The 23,945-nt window shown below is 43.2% G+C and overlaps 2 protein-coding genes across 2 annotated transcripts in view; one reads left to right on the top strand and one right to left on the bottom strand.

Moving 5' to 3' along the window:
• Positions 1-7,255, top strand: part of LOC140495735 (sodium- and chloride-dependent neutral and basic amino acid transporter B(0+)-like) — a 38,450-nt gene extending 31,195 nt beyond the window's left edge. Inside the window, exons 11-14 of the mRNA XM_072594787.1 lie at positions 2,955-3,054; positions 3,900-4,009; positions 4,107-4,277; positions 5,398-7,255. Coding sequence (XP_072450888.1) covers positions 2,955-3,054; positions 3,900-4,009; positions 4,107-4,277; positions 5,398-5,535 — 519 coding nt within the window. The 3' untranslated portion in view covers positions 5,536-7,255. The remainder of the gene's footprint in view (positions 1-2,954; positions 3,055-3,899; positions 4,010-4,106; positions 4,278-5,397) is intronic.
• A 5,739-nt stretch (positions 7,256-12,994) lies between these two features.
• LOC140495618 (sodium- and chloride-dependent neutral and basic amino acid transporter B(0+)-like) overlaps positions 12,995-23,945 on the bottom strand; it is an 83,397-nt gene continuing 72,446 nt past the window's right edge. The window contains exons 12-14 of the mRNA XM_072594617.1: positions 22,821-22,930; positions 22,565-22,735; positions 12,995-13,132 (exon numbers count right to left, since the gene is read on the bottom strand). Coding sequence (XP_072450718.1) covers positions 12,995-13,132; positions 22,565-22,735; positions 22,821-22,930 — 419 coding nt within the window. The remainder of the gene's footprint in view (positions 13,133-22,564; positions 22,736-22,820; positions 22,931-23,945) is intronic.

Below are 23,945 nucleotides of genomic sequence, written 5' to 3' on the forward strand. Positions count from 1 at the left end.
CTGAATATTTGAAAGTGCATGATAACATAGGTCAAAGTCAGCATGGTTTTTCATCAAGGGGAGCTCATACCTGACAAATCTGTTAGAATTTGTCGAGGAGGTAATGAGAAAATTAGATACTGGAGAGCCAGGGACATGATCTATTTGGATTTCCAGAAGGCCTTTGACTACCTCACTGACCTCTTATTTTATAAGGTGCTGCACAGGAGGCTGCTGAGTAAGATAAGGGCCCATGGTGTTAGAGGCAAGGTCCTAGCATGGATAGAAGATTGGCTGTCTGGTAGAAGGCAAAGAGTGGGGATAGAAGGGTCCTTCTCAAGATGGCAGCCAGTGACTAGTGGTGTTCCACAAGGGTCAGTGTTGGAACCACAACTTTTCACTTTGTATATTAATCATCTGGATGAAGGAACCGAGGACATTCTGGCTATGTTTGCAGATGATACATACATACGTGTAGCAAGTGGAATTGAGGAAGCAGGGAGGCTGCAGAAAGATTGAGACAGGTTAGGAGAATGGGCAAACAAGTGGCAGATGAAATACAATGTAAGGTCATGCACTTTGGTAGGAAGAATAGAGGCATGGACTATTTTCTAAATGGGAAGAAAATTCAGAAATCTGAAGTGCAAAGGGACTTGGGAGTCCTAGTCCAGGTTTTCCTTGAGGTAAACTTGCAGGTTAGAGTCGGTAGTTAGGAAGGGAAATATAATATTGTCATTCATCTGAAGAGGACTAGAACATAAAAACAGGGATGCACTCCTGAGGCTCTCTAAGGCTCTAGTCAGATCACATTTAGAATATTGTAAGCAGTTTTGGGGCCCATACCTCAGGAAGGATGTATTGGCCCTAGAGCGGGCCCAGAGGAGATTCACGAGAATGATTCCAGGAATGAAAAGCTTAACACATGAGGAATGATTGAGGACCCTGGGTCTATACTCAATCGAGTTTAGAAGAATGATGGGGGAACCTGACTGAAACTTATAGAATACTGAATGACGTGGACAGAGTAGATGTTGGGAAGATGTTTCCATTGGCAGGAGAGAGGAGGACCTGAGGGCACAGCTTTAGAGTAAAGGGAAGACCCTTTAGAACAGAGATAAGGAGAAACTTCTTGAGCCAGAGAGTGGTGAATCTGTGGAACTCATTGCCACAGAAGGCTGTGGAGGCCAGGTCATTGAGTCTATTTAAAACAGAGATGAATAAGTTCTTGAATACCAAGGGGATCAAAGGTTATGGGGAGAAAGTGACAAAATGGGGTTGAAAAACCAATCAGCCATGATTGAATGGTGGAGCTGACTCGATGCGCCGAATGGCCTAATTTCTGCTCCTATGTCTTATGGTCTTGTTAAAGTTTAAATAAAGTTTTCCATTTAAGTTTAGGTCTCTAGCTATTTTTAAATTTCCTGAAAAATAGCTAGGAATGAGATTGGTACTGGTGCTTTATTTCCAAAAGTGGGGGATTCTTTAATAATTAATTAATAACTTAACTAAAATGGAGTGGTGATGGAGGGGATGGGTGATGTGTTGTTGCTGCAGTATGTGGAAAATGCTGGATACCGAGGGTTTTTTTGTAGCTAATATTTACAGCTCATGGAAAGTCAGATCCATGTTAATGAGCTGGAGTCCAAGCTGCATTAGGGATGGGAAAGCTACCTGAACATTGGTCCCAGAGGGCAATCACACTGCTCAGAGACATTGAAACAGTCAAGCTGAGAAACAGTGTAATTTGAGATCTCCTCCTTCAAATCTGTGACTTTCATCACCTAGAATGACAAGGGCAGAAAATACAGCAGCAGCAGCTGCAAGTTCCCTGAAAGGCCTGACATGGAATTGTATTCGCTTTCCTTTAGTGTTACTGGATCACGGTCCTGGAACTCCCTCCCTAACAGCACTTTCTTCCACAGTACAAGACTCCAGTGATTTGAAAAGGCAGCTCAGCATCTTTTCCAGGACAATCAAAGATGGGCAATCAATGCTTACCCAGCCTGTGATGAAAACATTCCATGAATGAATAAAAAAAAATTGGTGAATGATTGGAGCATCTTCCTTTCTCCTGTCTCCATGAGCGGAGTGCAGATGAGGATTGACCTTTTTTTCCACACTATCAGGCATCCCATTTTACACAGCTCTCACTCCTGCTGCTATCTGGGTCTGCCCTGGCAGGGACTAGTGGAATGGTCTGTTTCTTTGGTCATTACTCTATCCACTAGAATCTCAAGATCCTTTCCTAGGAAATGAGGACTGAGCTTGGCTTCCTTCTGCATTATATTTAGGGGTTAGCACGACACTATGAGACATTATTCTTGGCTTTCAGCATCCATCTGGCCTTTAAATATGGCACCAGAGGGTTAGAAGCTGGAACATCACAGCAGTGGTGAACACTTCCAGCTCACTCGCTGCCAGATTCACCAAGTGAAACAAGGTGGCTGAGGGGTTTGCACTGTTGCTTCACCGCGCCAGGGAGTCGGGTTTGATTCCAGTCTGAGGTAACTGTCTGTGTGGAGTTTGCACATTCTCTCCCTGTGTCTGCGCTGGATTCTTCTGGATGCTGCAGTTTCCTTCCACAGTCCAAAGATGTGCATGTTAGGTGGATTGGCCATGCTAAAATACCCACAGGATCCAGGGATGTGAAGGCTAGGTGGGTTAGCTATGAGGAATGCAGGGTTGCATTGGGTGGGGGCGTGGGTCTGGGTGGATTGCTCTTCAGAGGGTCAGTGCAGACTTGATGGGCCAAATGGGGATTGTAAGACTCCGATTGGTTATGGATATCCTGAGAAGTGGAACATTGCGCAAAATAACTTCCTCTAAACCATGCCACCATGAAACTCCTTTCCACCATTCTCTGTTAATGGGAACTTCCTGACCTTAGTGTCCCAGGCATTGCTTATTTTGGATGAAGTGTATTTTTTTCAGTTTTCATATACAACTCATTTTCAAATATTTCTTTCTTAATCCAGGCTGGGATCTACTGGATCAATTTAATTGATCATTTCTGTGCTGGATGGGGACTTCTGGCAACTGCTATGTTGGAACTGATTACTTTAAACTGGATCTATGGTTAGTAGAACCTGTGTTTTGAAAAGGAAATGAGACAGGCAGTGCTTTCTGCCCATCTTTTACTGGTCTAGCCCGTTTGGTCTGACTGAGTTGTCATTGTGGTCAGTTTGGCGACAGCCATTTTCCAGCTGGCTGCTGATAAGAATGTTGTATGACCCAAATGGAATGAAATGAGACAATGATCAATCCCTATCAAGGCAAATGAACCAACAGGCAGGTTCTGCTTCAGTTGTCTGCAGGATTTTGTAAGATGGCCGAGGGCCCTTTTGCTTTTCTTCATATTAGGACAGTGGATTTACTTTGTCGTCCATCATGCCCCTGTTCTGATAACAGAGGCCTATCAATCTCAACAAAGATCAGAAACCAGAGCCTCTCCTTGAGTAAGTACCAATTTTATGGGACTTGTGGACAAATTTCAGAGGTAATCAGATTGGTGACAGGGTCGAGAGTGTGGTGCTGGAAAAACACAACAGGTCAGGCAGCATCCAAGGAGGAGAATCGACGTTTCAGACATAACCCCTTCATCAGAAAACCCTTCATGGATTCCTGATGAAGGGCTTTTTCCTGAAACATTGATTTTCCTGCTCCTCGGATGCTGCCTGACCTGCTGTGCTTTTCCAGCACCACACTCTTGACTCTGAGCTCCAGCATCTGCAGTCCTCACTTTCTCCAGATTGGAGACAGGGAAAACTCTGCTCATCCTGTTTGAAATCTGGAGTGATCCCTTCTCTGGTTTAACCTGTTCATTAGTGCCGTCCTGAACAAGATGAACTTTGACAATTAACAAGCCGCCCTGAAGACAGGACAAAGTGACTGATGGTGTCTCTCTGCTTCCTTGTTCACAGGGCTGAACAGATTCATCAAGGACATTGAGATGATGATTGGGGAAAGGAATTGGCTCTTCTGGCTCTGGTGGAGAGCGTGCTGGTTTTTAATCTCACCAAGTTTGCTCGCAGTAAGGAGATGTTACATCTTTTAATGTTTTAAACAGAAAATGAAGTGCAGATAATCATTCTGTTTTTGATATGATTTTATACCTTCATTTTAAACAGATCATCTTGGTCTGGTCATTAGTAACATTTGCCCCACCAACATATGGACCTGTTGAATACCCTGTCTGGGCAGTAGCACTGGGCTGGTGTATGACCATCTTCTGTATTATGTGGATCCCCATTGTGGCCATAGTGAGAGTTGTCCAAGCCGAGGGCTCCACCTTGTGGCAGGTAAGGAAATACTAAAATAAAACAAGAAACTGCAGAAACTGGAAATCTGAAACAAAAACAGAAATGGCTGGAGAAACTCAACAGGTCTGACAGCATCTGTAGAAAGAAGGTGCAGTTACCATTTCAAGTCCAGTTCTGAAGAAGAGTCACTGAAGTTGAAATGTTAACTCTGATTTCTCTCCACAAATGCAGCCAGACCTGCTGAGTTTCTCCAGCAATTTCTGTTCTTTGAAATTTAATCGAAACGTTTTATCCAATTCTAACTGGATCTTCAATGGGATAGCACTGGAAAGTTGAAGAGATGCCATAAATAATTATTTCTTGTTGTTGTGTGAGGGCTTTAGGACCCTGGAGCAACCTTGCGATAAAGTTGTTGAGATATTCCCCAGTGGGCATAAATAGCATCGTGTGGATGGAGATAGGTCAGAGTAACATCAGTGGCATTAAGTACAATTTTGGAAAGACTTCACCCCTACTCTCTCACACATACATGTCACATGCCAACACACAGACATATGTGTGTTTAACGTGCATGTATATACATGCAAGTGTACATGTACATTGAGATATACAAAATTACAGTAGTAAATGAGACATATATTCATAATTCCTCTCCATTTGTATGAGAGAATTTTAAAAAAAGTTTCGAATACTGCAATTAATCATAATATGATTGTCAACCAACATGAAAATTACTCTCTTGAATTGGAATTAACTTTTTTTTCAGGAAATTTCTCGGCAGTCCTTCAAAGCGATTCAATCCACACAACCTGTTATGAATGTCTCTGGCATTCTTCAAAAATAATTATATCAGTTTTCTTACAAAGTAATTACAGATTCTATATTAAGTTCCAAGCTGTCAGCTGTCATCCCTCCTATTGCCTACCAGTACGGTCCTCTCAGTTTTTCATCAAGCTAACAGTCAGAAATTTCCTGAGTGAGATCATTCCCTCTTATGAAATTTTGGGACTGCCCAATCCTTCCTCCACAATTTATCTTTTTCCTGTCAGTTCCAACTGCAGGATGACCAGATTCGGATCTGGATTTTCTGTCAGTGGAAGTTCAGTGATGGAGAGAAATCAGGCAGAAATGATGAAACCTTTCCATTTTTCTTTCCCAGAAAATTTCTGCCGCTTGCACATCAGCTCCTGATTGGGGTCCGTACCTGGAAGAGCACAGAGGGGAACGATATAGAAGCAAGCTTGATTCTATGGAAGCCCCAAATTGTCTACAACTTCTGGCAACACCTGAGATCTGAAAACTTCTAATATAATTGTGGTTCAAATCACTTTGATGATGTACCACTGATCCGGTATACTCCCTCTGTCACATCAATGTGAGTTTTTCAAGGATAGTCAGTAAATCAGTTGTGATAATCCAGATATGCTGTATGTCAGTTACTTCCTTGTAACCTGGCATTCCTTTGCTATATGTATTATTTCAGTTTCTTTTTAAATCACTTGGATGCTGTTGAACTATTCTTCTTTTCTTCAGGGTTACGCTTGGATTCTCTTGTTAACTTGTCCCAATGTCGTCTTCATAACTGCTGGGTTCCTTCCAGTTCTTGTTGGCATTGGTCGATTGCTTTCGAGTTTATTTCTCAGCTTTGACTAAATTCTTGGTGGAAACTTCATAGACGTGGGAATTTATTTCAAATTATTTGGAATAACAATACTTTGTTTAATAAACCATACGAGATTAAAATATAAACTAAAAAAGCAACAAGATGATGGTGAACTTTTATAAATTATCAAGTTGTAAGTTTGCCCACTGAGCTGGTAGATTTGTTCTCAGATGTTTTGTCACCATGCTGGGTAACATCATCAGTGGTGTTCCGTCCCACTTTCTGTTTGTGTGTCTTGGTCTGTTATGGTGGGTGATATCACTTCCAGTTCTTTTTCTGAGAGGTTGGTAAATGGGGTCCAAATCGATGTGTTTATTGGTGGAGTTCTGGTTTGAATGCCAGGCCTTGAGGAATTCCCATGGTGTCTCTGTTTAGCCTGTCCTAGGATGGATGTGTTGTCCCAGCCAAGGTGGTGTCCTTCTTTGTCTGTGTGTAAGGATACTAGTAATACTGGGCCATGTCTTTTGGAGGCTGGTTGCTGCTTATGTATCCTGTTGGCTTGTTTCCTGCCTGTCTGTCCAATGTAGTGTTTGTTACTGTCCTTGCAGGGTATTTTGTATATGCCATTCGGTTTGCTGGCTGTTGGTACAGGGTCCTTTAGGTTCATCAGTAGCTATTTCAGTGTGTTGGTAGTTTTGTGGGCTATCATGATGCCAAGAATTCAGAGTAGTCTGGTTGTTATCTCTGAGATGTCTTTGGTGTATAGTAGTGTGGCTAGAGTCCCTGGGCATGTTGTATCTTCTTGTTTGGGCTTGTTGTTTAAGAATCGGCAGACTGTACTTATTGGGAAAGGAAAGCCCTAGAAGGACTCAGGAAAGACAGAAATATTGTAATCCTACTGGCAGACAAAGGGCACATGACCATCATCCCAAATAGAACACAATACATTGAAAAGGCAAACTCACTACTCACAGATACCAACACCTACCAACAGGTGGCAATGTACCCAACTCCACCGCTAGAAAACCATATCCCAGCATTGCTGAAGAAACTCCACAAAACAGGCAAAATTAACAAGACAGATCTCCAAAGAATGAAATCTGAGGGATCCAACCCAACTCGTTTCTACAGATTACCTAAGGTACACAAGCCAGTGTCCCCCCTCAGGCCCATAGTCTCATTTGCCAGCACACCGATGTATAGACTAACAAAGGATCATCACTGTAAACTTAAATACCCAGTAGAAAACGCATGCCACTCTATCCACTCCACCCAAGAATTCCTGAACATCATCAAAGATACCAAGATAGAAGCGGATGAAGTCATGGTCTCCTTCGACATAATGGCCCTATTCACATCAATTAACATCAGCCTGGCTAAAGAAGCACTGACCTCCCTACTAGAGGTGAAAATGTATTGCTGGAAAAGCACATCAGGTCAGGCAGCATCCAAGGAGCAGGAGAATCGACGTTTCGGGCATGAACCTGAAGAAAGGCTCATGCCCGAAACGTCAATTCTCCTGCTCTTTGGATGCTGCCTGACCTGCTGTGCTTTTCCAGCAATACATTTTCAGCTCTGATCTCCAGCATCTGCAGTCCTCACTTTCTCCTCACTGCTAGAGGTACCAAGGATACAAACACCAGACAGCACCAACTCCATCAGCATCCTCAAGCTGGTAGACCTGTGCCTCACTACCTAATTCACCTTCAACAACAAGACCTACAAATAAATCAATGGTACACCCATGGATCACCAATATCAGGACTCTTAGCTGATGTAGCTTTGCAGAGACTAGAACAAACAGCCCTCCCCATGATCCAACCCAAGCTTTGGGTCCATTACGTAGATGACACCTTTATCATCACAAAACGGAACCAATTAGAAGAAATCTACAATATCGTTAACAACATCCTTGCTGGCATAAACAACAGACTCCCCTTCCTAGATGTCTCAGTAGAACAAACAGTCAACGGAGAACTGCAGATCAGCGTCTACAAGAAAGCAACACACACAGACCAGATACTCAACTACAGGAGCAATCATCCCAACACCCGCAAAGGGAGCTGCATCAGGACATTACTTAAATGAACTACAACACACTGCAGCACCTCGGAACTACGGGCAGCAGAAGAAAAACACACATACAACCTATTCAAGAAAAACAGGTACCCAATAAGTACAGTCGGCCAATTCTCAAAATACAAGTCCAAACAAGAAGACACAACACGCCCAGAGACTCTAGCCACACTACCATACATCAAAGACATCTCGGAGATGACAACCACAAAACTACCAACACACTGAAATAGCTGCTGATGAACCGAAAGGACCCTGTACCAACAGCGGCAAAATGAATGTCATATACAAAATATCGTGTAAGGTCTGCAACAAACACTACATTGGACAGAGAGGCAGGAAACTAGCCAACAGGATACATGAACACCAACTAGCCACCAAAAGACATGACCCACTGTCACTAGTATCCTTACACACAGACGAAGAAGGACACTGCTTTGACTGGGACAATGCATCCAACCTAGGACAGGCTAAACAGACACACCAAGGGAATTCCTAGAGGCCTGGCATTCAAACCAGAACACCATCAATAAACACATTGATTTAGACTCCATTTACCAACCTCTGAGAAAAAGAACTGGAAGTGATATCACTCACCACAACAGACCAAGACGCACAAATAGAAAGTAGGACAGAACACCAGTGCTTCACCAGAAGCTCACTGATGATGTTACCCAGCATGGTGACAAAACGTCTGAGAACAAACCTACCAGCTCAGCAAGAAAACTTACAACCTGAACCTCAACCTGAGCTACACATAGAGTCATAGAGATATACAGCACAGAAACAGACCATTCGGTCCAACCCGTCCATGCCGACTAGATTCCCAACCCAATCTAGTCCCACCTGTCAGCACCTGGCCCATATCTCTCCAAACTCTTTCTATTGATATACCCATCCAGATGCTTTTTAAATGCTGTAACTGTATTTGCTCACCACTTCCTCTGGCAGCTCATTCCATACACACACACCACCCTCTGTGTGAAAAAGTTGCCCCTTAGGTCTCTTTTATATCTTTCCCTTCTCACCCTAAACCTATGCCCTCTCCTTGTAGACTTCCTCATCCTAGGGAAAAGACCTTGTCTATTTATCCTATCCATTCCCCTCATGATTTTATAAAGCTCTATAAGGTCACCCCTCAGCCTCCAACGCTCCAGGAAAAGCCGCACCAGCCTGTTCAGCCTCTCTCTATAGCTCAAATCCTCCAACCCTGGCAACATCCTTGTTAATCTTTCCTGACCCCTTTCAAGCAATGATAAATCAATCTGTTTGCATCAGTGCCAGAATAAATAATGCAATCGTTAGTAGAGAGAGAAGAGCAGGACATATAGAGTAGCTGTGAATAGTTGGTTTGAATGTCAAAGGGAAACGTTTGTTTGACCAAACTTGTGGAGATTTTTGAGGAGGTCATAGAGTAAATGGGCAGTAACATAAGGGCTCCTGATATAGAACAGAAGAAGCCACAAGGCTGCTTGTGAAGGGCCTGTTTTTGTGCTGTGTGTCCCAGCAGGGATTTGCCAGAGTGATTAACTTTGTGGGAATAAATTGGCAAGGAAAACTCTGAATGGGGAGGTGGTCAGAGGGTATGATCCAATCCAGTCCAATGATCCAAGGAGAGCAGGATCCAAGCTTGTGAGAATGGGGTGAGTGAGCTGTCAGAAGAGGCAGTCGGGAGAAGTATGCTGTGTGCATGTGTGAGTGTACACTAAATAAATGGAAAACTTGAAGATCAAAAGGATATGGAGGAATGGGGGTGAATTAAAATTATGGTCGCTTTTCGCCTCTTGATTTGGAGACAGAGAGGTATCGTTTGAGGTAACATTCTCCCTTTTTGTCCTGTTGTGAAGTAGGCCACAACGGGTTGCCCAAACTGTACCTTTATTTTTTTGAGTTTCAATCTTGGAAATAAACCCACAGCAAAATCCTTAAAGATGAAAATAAAGATGGGGTTTGTTAACAGAACATGCAAAACATGGAGGAACAAACTCTGCTACTTCGTTCACACACACAAATACAGTGAAGAAGGACAGAGAAAAGGAAAAAAGGAAGTTGCAAATTGAATTTCTTAAAAAGTCATTACATTGTATTAGTTTACATGACTTAGAGTCCAATTGGTCAAGAATCAAATTGGGAATCTTTCAGTTGGTTAATCTTACTGCAATTCTTTTTCTGGGAAACCAGAGGATGGCAGTTAAGAGTGCAGTGACATTTTGCATGCTCAGAGAATTAGTCCACCATGGCCAACTAAGTCTACCATGTTTTTGTTTTCTGAAGAAGATATTTTTGGGAAAGATAGAGATGGAGAGAAGGCTTTCTCGCTGCTAAGGTTTGGAATTACTGTTCTTGTAAGATAACAATTGATATCCGAAGTCAAAACTGCATATGTAAAAAGGGCTCAAACAGCCCGGTTTCAGTTGTGTGATAGGGTGGTTTCTGCCAAGCCAGTCAGATAAATTGGTACTTTGACTATCCATATCAAAACTGTATGGGATGATGGATGGATTCATGGGTAGATTCATGGATGGATGGTGCTGTGGATTCACAGATGAACAGATAGATGAATTCATAGACAGACAGATCCATGATGTGATGGATTTATGGGCAGTTATACAGAAGGCAAGATTCACAAATGTGTGGATGAATGGACAGCTGGATTCATGGAGGGATATATGGATTTAAGGATGGATTCGCAGATAGGTGCATGAAATGATGTACTGATTGATTCTCAGAAAGTGGGTCAAATTTCCAGACAGATGGACTTGATTCCTTGGTGGACAGTTGGTTGGATTCATGATTGGATGGTCAGATTCACTGACAGATGAACTCATAAATGTATTCATAGATGGAAGGGTTCATAAACTGATTCATGGATTGCTGGAATAATTATGGAGAGACTGCAACAAAGACTGCAACTAGACTATTCCTGGGATGACAGGACTGATATATGAAGAGAAAGTGGATTGATTAGGACTATATTCACCATCATTTAGAAGGCTGAGTGGATATCTAATAGAAACCTATAAAATTCTAACAGGCTTAGACAGGGTAATTTCAGGAAGGATGTTCCCAATGACCAAGAAATCCAGAACCAGGGCTCACAACCTGAGAATACAGACGAGGTCATTTAGAAATTAGATGAAGAGAAACTTCTTCACCCAGAGAGTGTGGGCCTGTGGAATTCTTTGTCACTGACAGCGATTGAAATCAAACCATTCAGTGTATTCAAGAAGAAGTCAGATATAGTTCTTAGGACTAAAGGGCTCAAAGGGAGAATGTTGGAAGAAGATATTGTCTGTTCCTGTGAGGTTTGTTTTCTCCATTGCATTGACACTCACTCTTAGTATCTGCTGTCTGGCCAAGTTTCTCTAATGGTTATTCTACTGTCTTTAGAATTTTTGTACCACAGGAGCTGAAGGGAATCTGCTGACGTCTTGTGATAAGGTTGATCCTCCCATCTTGGGTTGATTTGTTTTGCCTCCAGATTTTTGCTTCTCTCACCATCTGAATGGCTTTCTCTAAAATTTTCTTTGGACCGTAATAAAACTGAAGAAGACTTACCTGTAAACCATCAATAATTCTATCTCCGATGAAGGGTGATTTCAAGGCTTCACAATCACATTTTTCCACTATTATGTAGAGATCATTAAATAAATTACTCATAGATTTCTCTGGATGCTGAACACCTGATAAATATTGTGTTTTCAAGAATTTAATTTGTTAAACAGTGATTTTTAAAACCTTGCAGAATTTCATCAAATGTATCTGATGCAACTTTTATGAGCAACTTGGTACATTAGATCATTGAATATAAAAGTGTATTTGTTCAGTTTCTGATTAAGTGTCTAGTTTAGAGGCAAAATCAATATCTTAAGAATGGTTATTGGCAAGGTGTCCAATTTTATGTACTACTTGGCCCATCTCTGAAAAGACATCTTGCTGACAGTACTATTACTGCTGCCTTGTCTTCCTGATATGATTATTTAACTTCCTTTTCATTTAATAATGTAACATCTCAATGTCTCCTTACCTTAAAGGATTTGTATGTTGCTGTATAATAATGCTGTTACTGTGTATAGCAGTGCAGGAGGATTTTCTCATGCTTATGTTGTCAAAATAGATTATTCCCACCTTGTTTGCAAGTGCAATGAATGGGTCCCACTTCTTTGTGGCCTAATAGACATTTCCCATTCTCTTCAGAGCTGCATGTGAGGTTAAAGACAATCCCACTCATTTTAATGTGTTCTACCAGATGAATCTCACTCTGTTGATTCTGTCTTGTCAAAAATTGCCATGAGTTTATCTTCTTAAAGCTGTGTCTGAAGATACCTTCAAAGCTCACCGGAACCTGCACCACTGCTCACCATGTTAGAGATTGCTCATACTATCAGACCACCAAGGCAGGTTCACTGCCAACACATCCTTCCTGGCAGGGATTTGCAGGGCTCACTTTATCGAGTGTGGTTGAGGAAAAACACTTGGTCCTCCAACAAGCACAGGCCCTTGTTGTAACCAATGTGTCATTCATTACATGATATGGTAGACATTGTCACAGAGACTGTAAAGAGGATTTCAATGGTAGGTTTTATTAATCAAGCTCCTTTTCTTCCGCCCAAATCAGAATGATGATATTGATATGGCCATTCTTAATGCAATCCTCAGCATTAACCCTTTCTGCACCTTCTATGACAAATCCCTGCATCAAATCTCCCCTCATCCTGTGGTTAATTGTTGGGAACCCAGGCAGTGCAGACTGTAAGTGGGGGCTGTGAGAGCAGGAGCTCCTGTCCACAATGTACAGAGACTGGAATCCTCTGGACCCAGGGAGGAACATGACTGAACACTCATGATGCAGGAACTTGAATGCTCAGTAATTCTCACCAGCCCCACCCTGCCCCAAATTGATGTCCATGTTTACAGTGGGCACAGGAAACTTCAGCAAACCTTATACCTGGATCTTGGCTGAGGTGCTGATTGATCAAGGGAGCACTCAATGAAGTGACACTGATTGTACTCCAGAATGGCTGTGGAATTTCAGGACCAATGTTTACCAATTGAACAGGAATTTTCCTTTGAGTTGTCACTTCTCAGGAATGACCAGAAGGTGCACACAGTGTGGGTCTTCTGTAGAGTCAGGCTTCTTCCTGTATCTTTCCCCTCTGTGTTGTTCCAAGTAGGGACCCCAATCAGGAGCTGATGTGCAAGCAGCAGATATTTTCTATGAATGGAAAAGTAAAATGTTTGATCATTTCTGCTGGATTTTCACCCGCTGTTAAGTGGAAAAGAAATCTGGTTCCCAATCAGATTATTCTGCAGTTTGTTCCAACGCCAGGTAATTCATATTATAGCAAACAATATTTCACATCTGTGTTCATGACAAAGATTATCCTCCCATCCAGACACTTCAATTGATCCTGTTATGCACTGGCAGTGAGACACACTGAAAGAAATGGACATTGCATCAAAATGATTGTCTGTGAAATGACCTTCGTGCAATTCATTAAATGTTAAAGGTCAGAGACAGAGTGAGATGAAGAGGTTTAGGGAGGCAATTCCAATGTTTAGGGTTAACCCTGCTGAGTGCACAGTTACCAATGGGGGAGTGAGGGAAATGGTGAGTGTTGCAACAAATGTCAGAATTGTAGGAGTGCAGGTATTTTGATGGCTCACACCATTGAGGAGGGTGCAAGATAGGGAGGATTTGTTCAATCATACATGTCTGAAAACTTTATAAATGTGAAGTTGAATTAGCATCTTATAGTGATCAGCAAGGACAGGGCTGGCAGATGAACAAGGCCTGGTGTGGTTTAAGCCACAGGCAGCCGTGCTGTGGAGAAGCCTGGGTTCACTTAAGATGGAAGATGGGAAACATGAGCCACCAGTAGCCAGGCATGTAACCTATAGATTACAAAGACAATGACCAGGATTTTTCCGATAGCAAGGTTTCCTGTCCCACAACCCGAAGACTTGGTGGGGAATATATCCCTGCAGGTTATGGTAGTGCCAGAATCACTTCAAGCTGCTCAGAGCATCAAATGGCTGGATATGGGATTTTTATCTTCTATTTCGTGCATTTTCCTTAAACAAAACTGCCTGCCAATCTGATTGACCGATCCTTTTGCCCCAGCAGTGCCACAGGAAGTAATGGTCACTGCTGGCACCAGAAGCAACCCCCAGTGTCAAAGTGCTGGAGCTCCACAGGAGGAGCCAGTAATGAGGTCACATGACAGGAAATGGGAGCTGAGGTCCAGGGCGAGTAGGGAGACTCAACAGCAAGGTCAGGGACGCAGTGAACATCCGGATAGGCTGGGACTTTGAGCTGGCAGCTGATCTGGTCTCAGTGGTACAGGCAGCCGTCTCCTTTTCCCAGCCTCTCTGCCCTTCCCTTTCCATGAAGGCCCACAATTGCAGGGGAGGATTAACTGATGCTCTCGGCTTTGCCCTCACCTTATAATGTTGTAGACCGGATATGAGCAGGTGGGAGAGCAGTGGGACAGTATTCAAGTGGACGTTACGGGCCTTCCTGCCTGCAAAGCTGCTAGTGCAGGACTGTAAGAACCTGCTGTTTACAACAACCTCAAAGACCAATCTCCTAACTATTGCATTAGGGTTTTAATACACTGTAATTAGGTCACAGAGCAGCTCTTCATTGGGAAGAGATACCACAGTGTGAGCTGAATTAAGAAAAGAAAGACAGAAATTCTTAGTAAATTAGGCAGAACCCCAAAATCTAATGTTGTTTATGTTAGAAACACTTGCAGAGAAGCATATGGAGTAGACTGACTAGCATTCATGATAAGGATTACAGAATATTCTATCAAATAATCCTTTGGAAGTATTGTTGAGAAAAGACACATTTTCTCAAATCCTTTAGTCCTGTATTCATTGGGACATTTTGCAAGAATCCCAAATAATTCAAGATGAAAAGCAAATTTGTACTACCTAAAAGGAGACTGTTGATTGGTTGCGAAATGAAGTCTGATTGGCAGAGGTGTAGCCATGGACAATGTACCCAGTAATGCTGATTGACAGTTAACTACCAGGTTTTGATTATGGAATTTGGAATTTCACTCCATGGAGAGGAGAAAGCCGAGAGGGATTTCATTGAAGTTCACAAAATAATGGGAGGTCTGGGCAGAGCAAACAGGAACAATTAGCTCATACTTATTAAATCTGTGGTTTTCAGTCCTTGATCTTTTGAGTGATTTGTAAAAGTAGAAAATAGAGTCATAGAGATCCACAGAATGGAAACAGACCCTTCAGTCCAACTCGTCCATGCTGACCAGATGTTCTAACCTAATCTAGTCCCATTTGCCAGCATTTGGCCCATCGAAACCCTTCCTATTCATATATACGTGCAGATGCCTTGGAAATGTCGTAATTGGACTAGCCTCCACCACTTCTGTCAACTCATTCCACACACGCAACGTCCTCTGTGTGAAAAAGTTGCCCCTTAGGCCCCTTTTAATTTTTTCCCCTCTCACGCTGAACCTATGCCCTCTATTTCTGGACTTGCCCCACCCCAGGGAAAAGACCTTGTCTATTTATCATATCCATGCTCCTCATGATTTTATAAATCTCTATAAGGTCACCCCTCAGCCTCATACGCTCCATGTAAAACAGCCCCAGCCTATTCAGCCTCTCCCTATAGCTCAAATCTTCCAAACCTGGCAACATCTTTGTAAATCTTTTCTGAACCCTTTCAAGTTTCATAACATCCTTCCGATAGGAAGAAGACCAGAATCCATGCAATATTCCAAAAGTGGTCTAATGAATGTCCTAGACAGCAGCAACATGACCTCAAAACTCCTATACTCAATGCTCTGACCAATAAAGGAAAGCATACCAAATGCCTTCTTCACTATCCTGACTTCACTTTCAAGGAACTATGAACCTGCACTCCAAGGTCTCTTTGTTCAGCAACAGACTCCATGATCTTCCCATTAAGTGGAAAGTCCTGCTCTGATTTGCCTTTCCAACATGCAGTACCTCACATTTATCTAAATTAAACTCCATCTGCCATTCTTCAGCCCATTGGCCCATCTGATCAAGATCCTGTTGTACTCTAAGGTAACTTTTTTCGCTGTCCACTACACCTCCAATTTTAGTGTCATCTGCAAACTTACTAACTATACCTCCTATGTTCACATGCAAATCATTTGGTAGGAATAACAAAAAGCAATGGTCCCAGCACCAATCCTTGTGGAACACCACTGGTCATAGGCCTCCAGTCTGAAAAACAACCCTCCACCACCACCCTCTGTCTTCTACCTTTGAGCCAGTTCTATATCCAAATGGCTAGTTCTCCCTGTATTCCATGAGATCTAACCTTGCCAACCAGTGGAGAGCCTTGTCGAACACCTTACTGAAGTTTATATAGATCACGTCCATCACTCTGTCCTCCTCAATCCTCTTTGTTACGTCAAACAACTCAAATCAAGTTAGTGAGACAGGATTTTCAATGCACAAAGCCATGTTGACTATCTCTAATCGGTCCTTGCCTTTTCAAATGTGTGAAGGGCCCAGTAATCACTTCCCTAGCTTCCCATAGAGTTCTAGGGTACTGAATCCCACCTCCTAATGCTGCTACCTTGTCACAACCAGACAAAAGCAAAAATTTGCAATACAGAAAACACCATTCTGAAACTGAGAGAGAGATTTTGAGACAGTCCAAACTCCTCCTTTGTAAGGTGTATAAGTAGTGTGTGAATTGATTGAGAATTTAATGAACTCAACCTAACAATCTGTGATCCATGAACTGTAATACAAAACATAGAGTTTAGTGGACTTCTTGCTTATATTTGCTAAATTAAGGTGACCTGCATTTTCCAAGGTGTTGCAACCAGTTTCAGACTGATGTGTTCATATTTGTGCAATCCTTTTTTATTATTTTCAAACCTATCTTTGTTTTAATTGTGTCAATGTTATAAATTATGTTTTCTTTAAAACTCTGAAGTCTCCATAATCCTTTCAGATCTAGCTCTATAGATTGTGAAGGAGCAAAAATGACCTTCAGTAGAGAGATATGTGTTTCTTGTCAGATGTGGGAGTTTAAAGAGAGTTTAAGGGTTACTGAGGATTATATCTGTCATAAATGCTGTTGGTTGCGAATCTTATCAGATCGAATGGATTGGTTGTAGAGACACATAGAAGCGATGAGGAATTTGCAACAGCAACAGTATGTGATGGATGGCAGTTATCAGAAGGTGGGAAAGTCTCAGATACAGTCACATAGATGGGTTAACTCCAGGAAGGGTAGGACAGGTAGGCAGCTAGTGCAGGAGTCTTTTGTGGCTATACCCATTTTAAACAGGTATGTTGTTTTGGAAAATGTAGGGGGTGATGGATTCTCAGGAGAATGTAGCACGAACAGCCAAGTTTCTGGTATTGAGACTGGCTCTAATGCAATGAGGGGTATGTCAGGTTCCAAGAGACCAATTGTGTTAGGGGATTCTCTAGTCCGAGGTACAGACAGATGTTTCTGTTGCCAGCAGTGAAAAATCAGAATGGTGTGTTGCTTCCCTGGTGCCAGGATCAAGGATGTCTCAGAGAGGGTGCAGAATGTTCTCACGGGGGAGAGGGGCCAGCAAGAGGTCATTGTCCACATTGGAACCAATGATATAGGAAGGGGAAAGGTTTAGATTCTGAAAGGAGATTACAGAGAGTTAGGCATGAATTTAAAAAGGTTCTCAAGAGTGCTAACATCTGGATTACTCCCAGTGCTACAAGCTAGTGAGGGCAGGAATAGGAAGATAGAGCAGATGAATGTATAGCTGAGGAGTTGGTCTATGGGAAAAGGATTCACATTTTTGGATCATTGGAATCTCTTTTGGTGTAGAGGTGACCTGTACAAGAAGGACAGATTGCACCTAAATTGGAAGGGGACTAATATACTGGCAGGGAGATTTGCTTGAGCTGCTAGGGAGGATTTAAACTAGTAAGGTGGGGGTGTGTTGGTGGGACCCAGGGGGATAGTGAAGAAAGAGGTCAATCTGAGACTTGTACAGTTGAGAACAGAAGTGAGTCAAGCAGTCAGGGCAGGGGGGGACAAGGTAGGACTAATAAATTAAACTGCAGTTATTTCAATGTAAGGAGCCTAAAAGGGAAGGCAGATGAATTCAGGTCATGGTTAGGAAATGGGACTGGGATATCATAGCAATTACAGAAACATGACTCGGGGATGGGCAGGATTGGCAGCTTAATGTTCCAGGATACAAATGCTACAGGAAGGATAGAAAGGGAGGCAATAGAGGAGGGGGAATGGCGTTTTTGATAAGGGATAGCATTACAGCTGTGCTAAGGGAGGATATTCCCAGAAATACAACCAGGGAAGTTATTTGGGTGGAACTGAGAAATAAGAAAGGGATGGTCACCTGATTGGGATTGTATTATAGACTTCCTAATAGTCAGAGGAAAATTGAGAAACAAACTTGTAAGGAGATCTCAGCTATCTGTAAGAATAATAGGGTGGTTTTGGTAGGGGATTTTAACTTTCCAAACATAGACTGGGACTGCCATAGTGTTAAGGGTTTAGATGGAGAGTAATTTGTTAAGTGTGTACAGCGACCATAATTCTATTAGATTTAAAATAGTGATGGAAAAAGATAGGGAGAAAGTGAGGACTGCAGATGCTGGAGACCAGAGTTGAAAAGTGTGGTGCTGGAAAAGCGCAGCAGGCCAGGCAGCATCCGAGGAGCAGGAGAATCGACGTTTCGGGCATAAGCCCTTCTTCAGGAATGAGGCTGGTGTGCCAAGCGGGCTGAGATAAAAGGTGGGGTGGGGGGGGGGTTGAATTTGGGGGAGGAGTGCTGGGATAGGTGGAAGCAGGTGAGGGTGATAGGCCGGAGAGGGGGTGAGGGCGGAGAGGTCGGGAAGAAGATTGCAGGTCAAGAGGGCGGTGCTGAATCTGGGGGTTGGGACTGAGATAAGGTGGGGGAAGGGGAAATGAGGAAGCTGGAGAAATCTACATTCATCCCGTGTGGTTGGAGGGTTCCAACCACACGGAGAAAGATAGACCAAATCTAAAAGCTAAAGTTCTAAATTGGAGAAATTTTGACGGTATTAGATGTTCGCAGGTAAAGGGATGGCTGGAAAATGGGAAGCCTTCAGAAATGAGATAACGAGAATCCAGAGAAAGCATATTCATGTTAGGGTGAAAGGAAAGGCTATTAGATATAGGAAATACTGGATGACTAAAGAAAGTGCGGGTGTGGTTAAGGAAAAGAAGGAAGCATGTGTAAGGTATACATAGGATAGATTGAGTGAATCCTTAGAAGAGTATAAAGGCAGTCGGAGTGTACTTAAGAGGGAAATCAGGAGGGCGAAGCGGGGCCATGAGATAGCTTTGGCAAATAGAATTAGGGAGAATCCAGAGGGTTTTTACAAATACATTAAGAACGAAAGGGTAAATAGGGAGAGAATAGGACCCCTCAAAGATTAGCAAGGCGGCCTTTGTGTGGAGCCGCAGAAAATGGGGGAGATACTAAACGAGTATTTTGTATCAGTATTTACTGTGGAAAAGGACATGAAAGATATAGACTGTAGGGAAATAAATGGTGACACTTTGAAAAATGTCCGTACTACAGAGGAGAAAGTGTTGGATATCTTGAAACACATAAAGGTGGATAAATCCCCAGGACCTGATCAGTTGCACCCTGGAACTCTGTGGAAAGCTGGAGAAGTGATTGCTGGGCCTCATCGATTGTCACAGGTGAGGTGCCAGAAGACTGAAGGTTGGCTAACGTGGTGCCACTGTTTATGAAGGGTGGTAAGGACAGGCCAGGGAACTATAGACCAGTGAACCTGACTTTGGTGATGGGCAAGTTGTTGGAGGGAAGCCTGAGGGACAGGATGTACATATATTTGGAAAGGCAAGGACTGATTAGGGATAGTATGTGGGAAATCATGTCTCACAAACTTGATTGAGTTTTTTGAAAAAGTAACAAAGAGGATTGATGAGGGCAGAAGGGTAGATGTGATCTATATGTACTTCAGTAAGCCATTCAACAACGTTCCCCATGGGAGACTGATTAGTAAGGTTAGAACTCATGGAATACAGGGAGAACTAGCCATTTGGATACAGAACTGGCTCAAAGGTAGAAGACAGAAGGTGATGGTGGAGGGTTGTTTTTCAGACTGGAGGCCTGTGACCAGTGGAGTGCCACAAGGATCGGTGCTAGATCCTCTACTTTTTTGTCATTTACATAAATGATTTGGATGCGAGGAAAAGAGGTACAGTTAGTAAGTTTGCAGATGACACCAAAATTGGACAGCGAAGAAAGTTACCTCAGATTACAACAGGACCTGAACCAGATGGGCCAATGGGCTCAGAGGTGGCAGATGGGGTTTTATTCAGATAAATGCGAGGTGCTGCATTTTGGGAAAGCAAATCTTAACAGGATTTATACACTGAATGGTAAGGTCCTAGGGAGTATTGCTAAACAAAGAGACCTTGGAGTGCAGGTTCATAGCTCCTTGAAAGTGGAGTTACAGGTAGATAGGATAGTGAAGAAGGCGCTTGATATGCTTTCCTTTATTGGTCAGAGTATTGAGTACAGGAGTTGGGAGGACATGTTGCGGCTGTACAGGACATTGGTTAGGCCACTGTTGGAATATTGCATGCAATTCTAGTCTCCTTCCTATCAGAAAGATGTTGTGAAACTTGAAAGGATTCAGAAAAGATTTACAAGGATGTTGCCAGGGTTGGAGGGTTCGAGCTATAGGGAGAGTTTGAAACTGTTTTCCCGGGAGCGTCGGAGGCTGAGGGGTGACCTTATGGAGGTTTACAAAATTATGAGGGGCATGGATAGGGTAAATAGGCAAAGTATTTTCCCTGGGTTCGGAAAGTCCAGAACTAGAGGGCACAAGTTTAGGGTGAGAGTGGAAAGATATAAAAGAGACCTAAGGGGTAACTTTTTCCCACAGAGGGTGACACATGTATGGAATGAGCTGCCAGAGGATGTGGTGGAGGCTAGTACAATTGCAACACTTAAAAGGCATTTGGATGGGTATATGAATAGGAAGGGTTTGGAGGGATGTGGGCCAGGTGCTGGCATGTGGGACTAGATTGGGTTGGGATATCTGGTCGGCATGGACGGATTGGACCAAAGGGGCTGTTGTACATCTCTGTGACTCTATGACTCTATGGTGTTGGCTTACCCTGAGGGTCACTGTGCTTCAGACAAGGGGAGAGCTCCAGGAGGAGAGTTCTTCATGGTAACCTCAGCTGGTACAGGAATTGGCATCACTCAGCATCGCCAACTCACCATCCAACCAACTGAACTAACCACCCACCTTGTTTTAGTTGTTTTATCTGGATTAGTAGTGCTGGAAGAGCACAGCAGTTCAGGCAGCATCCAAGTAGCTTCGAAATCGACGTTTCGGGCAAAAGCCCTTCATCAGGAATAAAGGCAGTGAGCCTGAAGCGTGGAGAGATAAGCTAGAGGAGGGTGGGGGTGGGGAGAAAGTAGCATAGAGTACAATGGGTGAGTGGGGGAGGGGATGAAGGTGATAGGTCAAGGAGGAGAGGGTGGAGTGGATAGGTGGAAAAGAAGATAGGCAGGTAGGACAAGTCCGGACAAGTTATGGGGACAGTTACTGAGCTGGAAGTTTAGAACTAGGGTGAGGTGGGGGAAGGGGAAATGAGGAAACTGTTGAAGTCCACATTGATGCTTGGGGTTGAAGTGTTCCGAGGCGGAAGATGAGGCGTTCTTCCTCCAGGCATCTGGTGGTGAGGGAGCAGCGGTGAAGGAGGCCCAGGACCTCCATGTCCTCGGCAGAGTGGGAGGGGGAGTTGAAATGTTGGGCCATGGGGCGGTGTGGTTGATTGGTGCGGGTGTCCCGGAGATGTTCCCTAAAGCGCTCTGCTAGGAGGCGCCCAGTCTCCCCAATGTAGAGGAGACCGCATCGGGAGCAACGGATACAATAAATGATATCCCACCTCAACACCACCCTCTCCTCCTTGACCGGTCACCTTCATCCCCTCTCCCACTCACTCATTGTACTCTATGCTACTTTCTCCCTACCCCCACCCTCCTCTAGCTTATCTCTCCACGCTTCAGGCTCATTGCCTTTATTCCTGATGAAGGGCTTTTGCCCGAAACATCGATTTCGAAGCTACTTGGATGCTGCCTGAACTGCTGTGCTCTTCCAGCACCACTAATCTAGAATCTGATTTCCAGCATCTGCAGTCATTGTTTTTACCTAGTTGTTTTATCTGTCGAGTAACAAACTCATGATACCCTCAGATAAAGAGCCTTTGTAATTTTACTGTTTTTCCTCACTCTGACCCTAACTACTGTGCATTCTTACGTTTATATGTTCTGTCTCTCACTGTCACACTTTGCAGTTATCCTTACCTGATCCTTACGTGATCCAGGATCAATGACGTGTCTTTTCTCTTTAACATTGTGAAATACACCTCAGTGACGTCTTCGCACGCATAACCTCCAGTGCACACCCATTACTCCAGCTTCAATCCCTAACCAAGATGGTATTCACAGTGAACTAAACTGAGCATGAGTGGAAGTAGAACAAAAGGATATCTTGACTTTGAAAGGATAAGCTGTGTGTTGAATCTATTGGAACTCCAAAGCCTAATTTTGTGTTCTCTGTTCCTTAATCTTTAAAATATTTCAAAGCTGTCCCTCACCTGCCACAAGGTGGGGCCCTCAGTTTGGACAACTCTCACCACGGCCACAATGGGGATCCACATAATACAGAAGATGGCCATACACCAGCCCAGTGCTCCTGACCAGATAGGGTATTCAACAGGTCCATATGTTGGAGGGGTGAGTGTTGCTAAGGACCAGATTAAGACTGCCTGAATGAAAAGATACAAAACTAGATCAGAATGAGAGATTGGTTATTTTCAGTTTAAATCATAATAATGTGTAACAGCTCCTTACCACCAGCAAACACGGAGAGATCAGAATCCAACAGATTCTCCACCAGAGCCAGAAGAGCCAAGTCCTTTCCCCAATCATCATCTCAATGTCCTTGATGAATCTGTTTGTCCCTGTACACAACAACGAAGCAGAGACATACCATCACTCGCTCTGTCCTGTCTTCAGGGCAGCTTGTTTACTGTTGAAGTTCACCTTGTACTGGGTCGCACTAATGAACAGGTTAAACCAGAGAAGGGATCGCTCAGGATTTCAAACAGGATAAGGAAATTGAACCCTGTCACCAACTGATTGATCTTTCTCTCCCATTTTGGGAACAAGGGTCTGTCCATCCCAGCACAAATCAGAAACATGAGCTTTTTCTGGAATTAGTTCTTCTTGGGCAATGAAGGGAACGTCGAATTTGAAACACAAACCGATCAATCATGACCGTATTGATGGTGGAGCAGGCTTGAGGGGCCGAATGGTCTATTTCTGCTAAGGACTTGTAAAATATGAAAGTGAAGTGTTGATAACAAACCCTAAATATAGAAACATGTGAACAACAGCAGAAATAGACTAGTATTCTTGGATTTGATTACAAATCACTTGCTAGGGATACGATTAATACTAATAGAAACCATTGAAATGTAAAGAGTTGGGTGTTTCCAATGTAAAGAGCAGGGATATGAGTGTTATTAATTAATAACTTATAAAATACAACATTGAGATCAAATACAATAGGGATTGCCACTTAGGCGGTGTTGAGCTGTCGCATATGGGTGCTGCTGGACTCTTTAGGAAATCCAGTTATATTGGATCAGCTCAAACGTTTGCTATAATCGAGTCAAAGAGTGTGGTGCTTGAAAAGTTTAGCCGATTAGGCAGCATCCGAGGAGAGGCTCCTCGAATGCTGCCTGACTGGTTGTGCTTTTCCAGCCCCTCACTCTTCGACTCTGATCACCAGTACCTGCAATCCTCGCTTTCTCCTAAACACTTGATATAATACCACACGAGGCTCCTTAATAAGCTGAGAGCCCATTGTGCTGGTGTTCAGTATGACCATGGATAGTGGACTGGTGAGCTGATAGAAGACTGACAGCAGTATCTTGTTGGGATGTGGGTTTGGCAAGGTTTATTCGAGAATTG

The sequence above is a fragment of the Chiloscyllium punctatum genome, chromosome 25 (genome assembly GCF_047496795.1).
Source record: "Chiloscyllium punctatum isolate Juve2018m chromosome 25, sChiPun1.3, whole genome shotgun sequence".
NCBI lineage: Eukaryota > Metazoa > Chordata > Chondrichthyes > Orectolobiformes > Hemiscylliidae > Chiloscyllium > Chiloscyllium punctatum.